At 35.3% G+C, this 6,000-nt stretch overlaps 1 protein-coding gene across 2 annotated transcripts in view; it reads right to left on the minus strand.

The window, feature by feature from the left end:
• The window catches only part of LOC148956644 (putative gamma-glutamylcyclotransferase CG2811), a 64,068-nt gene extending 58,320 nt beyond the window's left edge, over positions 1-5,748 (minus strand). For both annotated transcript variants that reach the window (XM_089086450.1, XM_089086443.1), the window contains exon 1: positions 5,554-5,748. In XM_089086450.1, the coding sequence (XP_088942576.1) occupies positions 5,554-5,742 (189 nt within the window). In that variant the 5' untranslated portion in view covers positions 5,743-5,748. The remainder of the gene's footprint in view (positions 1-5,553) is intronic.
• Between the last annotated feature and the right edge of the window lie 252 nt (positions 5,749-6,000).

A 6,000-nucleotide genomic window follows, 5' to 3' on the forward strand; every position in this document is an offset into this window, starting at 1 on the left:
TTAATAGTCAAAAGTGATTGGAGGGCAACTAGCCCCTATCCACGCCCATCATTCCCCCAAACACATCCAAACAATATTTTGAGATAGCCATTTTGTTCAGCGTAGTTGATTTCCAGATAGAAAACATATTTTGAGGAGGACACACAGAGAGACAACACACACGCAGAGACAAAACACACACAGAGACAACACACTCACAGAGACAACACACACACAGAGACGACAAACAAACAAAGACAACACACACACAGAGAGACAACACACACACAGACAACAAACACACAGAGACGACACACACACAGAGACAACACACACATATTGACAACACACACAACAGATAATACACATAGATACACATAGAGATAAGGTTTTTACTGAAAACTTGGCGATAGAAGCTTTGAAAAGGGCTCATTTAATTTGAAATTCAAAGGGCTAGTACCCTTTTTAATAGTCGAAAGTGATTTGAGGGCAACTAACCCCCCTCTCACGCCCACCTTTTCCCCAGACACTCCCCCACAACCCTCAGTGCACGGATTATAAGCTATGCCCTGGGAGCATTTAAGGTTTTTATTGAAATCTTTGTTGTAGAAACTTGAAAAAGGGATCATTCAATTTGAAATTCAAAGGGCTAGTACCCTTTAAAAGTCAAAAGTGATTTGAGGGCAACTACCCCCCTCTCACGCCCACTTTTTTCCCAAACACATACAATCAAAAATTTTTTATAACCATTTTATTCGACGTAGTTGAAAGTTTTGGAAATTAGGTCTTTAAGGATGATAACCCCTCCCCCCACAGCCCTCAGGGCAAGGGTCGTAAGTTATGTCCTAGGGGCATATAAAGTTTTTGTTGAAAGCGCTGTCATAGAAACTTCAAAAGGGCTCATTCAATTGGAAATTGAAAGGGCTATTGCCTTTTTTAATAGTTGAAAGTGATTGGATAGCAACTAACGCCCCTCTCATACCCACCATTTTCCCAAACACATCCAATCAAAATTTTGAGATATCCATTTTTTTCAACATAGTTGAAAGTTCTGGAAATTAGGTCTTTTAGGATGATACCCCCCTCAGAGCCCTCAGTGCAAGGGTTGTAATATATGCCCTGGGGGCATTAAAGTTTATATCAAAAGTTGTTCTAGAAATTTCAAAAAGGGCGCATTTGATTGGAAATTGAAATTGCCCTTTTTAATAGTCAAAAGTGAGTGGAGAGTAATTAACCCTCCTCTTAAGCCCACCATTTCCCAAAAAACATTCAATCAAAGTTTAGAGATAGCCATTTTGTTCAACATAGTTGAAAGTTCTGGAAATGATGTATTTAAGGATGACAAACCCCCAAAAGCCCCAAGGGCAAAGGTTGTAGTTTATGCCCTAGGGGCATATAAGATTTTATAGATAGAGTTGTTGAAAAACTTCAAAAGGGGCTCATTCAATTTGAAATTGAGAGGGCTACTGCCCTTTGTAATAGTTGAAAGTGATTGGAGTGTAACTAACCTCCCTCTCACACCCACCAGTCCTCCAAACACATCCAATCAAAATTTTCAGATAGTCATTTTGTTCAACGTAGTAGAAAGTTCTGGAAATTAGGTCTTTGAGAATGACCTTAGGGTAAGGGTTGCAATAAATAACCAAGTCAAACTCAAAATGAGCATAAATTAACATAAGTTGGGTGCAAAACTCCTATGCCTTCCCAAGGCCAGAACATAATTTGCACTTTAATGATAAAATACAAATGAATGTGCATTGTCAGTTCAATATACATATACTGATATTTAGTAATAAAAATGTAAATATTATTTGATTTATTAAAGTTATAATATTAAAAACTTTTATATTTTTCCAGTAAAGTGCAAATCTTGTTCTAGCCTTGGGAAGGCATATGGGTTTTGCGCCCAACTTATGTTAATTTCTGCTCATTTTGAGTTTGACTTGGTTATTTATTGTAATTTCTGTTTGTTTTGGGTTTCATTTATTTATTGATGCTGATTTGTGGTTATTGTGGCTGATTTTATTTTATTTTTGCTCTTAATTTGTTTAATGGAGTTCTTTACTTTTCTTTGAAAAACTTATTTTGTAGAAAAAGTTTTTTTAATTAATAAAGAAAAAACACCATAATATTTTTGGTTAGTTTTTTTTTATATAGCCTAGGAATATATGAGACCACTAGAGGAGTGATGGGGATAAATTGTGAAAAACATGAACAAAAATATAAAAAATAACATAAAAATAGCATAAAAATAATACTTAAAATAAAAATAACCTAATAACATAAAATTAACTTAAAACTATCTCTTTTTTTCTAGCATGTATTCTTCTGGAGAGCTTTAACTCTAAACTTTGGTATATATGGAGCAGTTTAATTACTAACCTAGGAATAAGTTGAACATACCAGTCAATGCCCTTTTTATGTTCTTCTAAATATAACAATTGCTTTACTTGCAAATTCAAATTTAAGCCCTTTATGGACCCTCAATGATGATACTTTTTTTTCTTATTTTAGATAGCATTAAAGTTTCACTCCTGTTTACACCAGTTTACCTGTAAATTGAACTAACTGTAATGAAATTGAAGACTAGAAAAAGCATGGGGAATATATAACTTGGATATATATTTGCACATGATCAGGGGGGAGGGGCTGTGCAAGGAAGTTTTAATTTGTTAAACTAATAGAAAAATATTAAATGTTTAAGACCAGGCTATTATTGATTTGCTACTTCTGATGGTTCAAGATCAGAAAAGCTGTTCAAAGCTCCCACCCATTTCAGGAAAAAATGGGGTTACTTTGAACACATGGTGGTGCATGTGTAAGTTTCCCCACATGTATTCAGTGTTGTCATTGCCAAACTTTTCAGCTGTAACTTTGATTTTTTGCAGTGGCAGTTCTGGCCTTTCTTGCACCCAGGGCAAAATCTTGATCAGCACCCTTTTCCCATGTCTCCCAAAAATTTTCAGGCCAAATTTTAACAAAATTTTATTTTTTTAGCAAAATCTTCATTTATTAGCAACATCTGCAAAATTATTGAGTATCTAGTCTTAACTGATTGCTTCCAATTCTTTAATTTGATCTACTAACTTTTTACAAGCTGATCAAGGTCTGCAAAACAGAATATATCGCTTTAGTTTGTTTACCAGCAAATTGCACCCAAGTCTTGCTATCCCTTGATGTGGAATTTTTGGGCAAACTAAATAAATCTAGAGAAGAACCCTTGAAAAATACCAGATGCAAAATGCTGTCACTACTGGTACTATATCAGGAAAGCAAACAAAACTTAACAAGGCTCCTATAAAATCACTAGCTGAATCAAGCAACAAAGAAGATTAAGATATTGGGGATTCAGGGATGAGTAAAGAGAAATCTGACAAAGCTAAAATGAAGCTGAATAAAGGAAAAGGAGCTGGAAAAAAGTTACAAGAACCCCTGAATCTAGACAAGCAATCTGATCCCACATCAGACAAACTGCCAGAAAAACTGTGTGATAAATTCTAGTGATCTTAGCTGGGATGAAGGCCAGAATAGTGAACATGAGGGCAATGACAATTTTAATTGTAAGAACACCACAGGTCCCCTAATTAAACTGTCTGACTTCTATGCTGTGTTCTATGAGAAAGATTTCTTCATTGGGCAAGCAGAATTCTATCAGGATTAGGGAATGGCAAGGTTAAAATTTTGGAACATGTGGGCAATACTGACTTTAGTTACAACTGTCCCAAGAAAACAGATGTCAGTATTACTGAAAAAAATATGTTTTCACTGGATCACTTGTTTGAAAAGAACATGATCCCTTCCAAATTGCAGACCACTGTGAAGTTAAAAAGTTGTACAAAAAACTTTAAAAAAAAGAATAAAAGTATTTGAAATAGGCCAATAGTTGGCATACTGGAGGAAACATGGTGACATGATAATGACCCACAAAATAATTTACGAAAATGTTCTCCCTTGTCTCCTTACCCCCTCCCCCCCCCCCAGAAAATTCTGTGACTAGAGGTAATTCCAAAAAGATCTTCAAGAAACGCTACTTAGTCTGAGAAAGAAGCCATTTTTTCAGCCAACGAGTAACAAACTTGAGGAATCTACTCTCTGAAAATACAGTGGCTGCTGCTTCAACAGGTGCATTCAAGAAAAATATAGACAAAGAATGGCTACAGCAAGAGTTCCTGTACAACTGGGAAGCTGTTGAGTCCTCAACCCAAATTTAGCAAACAACCCATAGAAGTCATAACAGAGCATTACAGGGATGAAAATTGTTACTTTTGCTCCAAGCTGCAATTTAAGGTATCATCAGGGGCTTTATCAACAGACAGATTCTGTATAATCTTTTCAACATGTTCAGGTGCAATGTCCAAATCATCAAACTGTTTGATTTGCAGTTAAGGGGCTACCAGCATGGATTAGGTTGCATAGGAGCAGCAGGATTTACAAAGAATGATGGAGAAATTTCTTAGATATGACTGTCTTTCTCCTGTCATCATCAACAGATTCACCAGTGACTGGATCACTGAAGATTGTAGATGAAGGTGATTGATCATTGTTTCCCATATTTACATACTTCTATACCTCTTTGGACAACTTTGCAGGGAATCAATGATAGCCTAGATGACTCTACTGTATTTGTTTAGCCTTATGTCACCTGATAAAAAAAAACATCTTAAAAAAACAATTCTTACTTTAAAATATGTATAATGATCCTAGTTCTCATATTATCCAAGGGGAGAACCTTTATCATCAAGTCTTTCCTCTAAAAATCCTTCTTTTTCCAGCTTAAAAGAAAAATTTTCCAAAACCCACACTGCTGAGATTCAATGCTTAGGTCTTTTTAAATTACTGCTATAAATTGCCACCTAATAAGTTCTTTTATAGATAGAATTCATGCCAGTCTTAAGCATTCATATTTTGATATTCGCCCTTCACCACTGCTCTTTAAAAAAAAAAGTATTAAAAAGACTGGCATGAACACTGTCTATAATAGAACTTATTGGGCGGCAATTTAAAAAGACTTAAACATTGAATCTCAGCAGCGTGGGTTTTGGAAACATTTTCTTTTAAGCTGAAAAAAGAAGGATTTTTAGTGGAAAGACTTGATGATAAAGATTCTCCCCTTCGATAATATAAGAACTAGGATCATTATACATATTTTAAAGTATGAATTGTTTTCTTAACATGTTTTTTTATCAGGTGACATAAGGCTAAACAAATACCAACTCTACTGATTCAGTGTGCAAGTAAAGCAATTATTATATTTGGAAAGAGCATAAAAAAGGCATTGAGTGGTATGTTCACCTTATTCCTAGGTAAGTAGTTTAAACTGTTCTATATTTACCTAAGCCTTTACCAATACAAGCATTAAATTGAGAACTAAACTATTCTTTTTCTTCATTCTGATTTGTGTTAGGTAGCCTATTGTAAATTTAAGAACCACTCAGGTGAATTGGGTTCTTATGCTGGGGGACTTGGTCTCTGAAATGTCAAGGCGAAAACATAAGGGTGCTGAGAAATGAAAACTCAAGAGGAGGATTGATTGGCAGCAATGTAAAAATAATCCCATTTTATATCTTAACTTACATGTCCAATGGCAAAATCATCATAAGATTTTAATAGAAAAGGAATGTTGTATTCACTTCCAATAACAAGAGGATATTTAGAAGCAGTTTTTCCACTCTGTAAAAATCTTGCACGGCCGTTTTTATCATCTGTGAGCCAGAAATGGTTTGGCTCTCCTCTTTTCAAGGTTCCATAGACAAAAACCAGCATTCCTGAAATTTGAATTAATCGATTAAATTATTATGTCGTAAAATCACCAGGCGTGGCGCCTATTTCCATGAGGATGGGATTGGGATTCTAGCTCACGTTCCCCTCTCTTCTTCGTAGACGCAACCATTTAAAAAAAGCTAGATAAACTTAGGCATCCTCCATTTGCATTTTTTTGTCCCTCTACTCTTGTAATTAGATTAACTTTTGATCGTCTGGGAGGTGCACATCCTCAGAAAACTACCCTAAGGATCCTCAACT

Source organism: Artemia sp. Qi Xiang Cuo, chromosome 1, assembly GCF_049724085.1.
Source record: "Artemia sp. Qi Xiang Cuo chromosome 1, ASM4972408v1, whole genome shotgun sequence".
Taxonomy (NCBI): Eukaryota; Metazoa; Arthropoda; class Branchiopoda; order Anostraca; family Artemiidae; genus Artemia; species Artemia sp. Qi Xiang Cuo.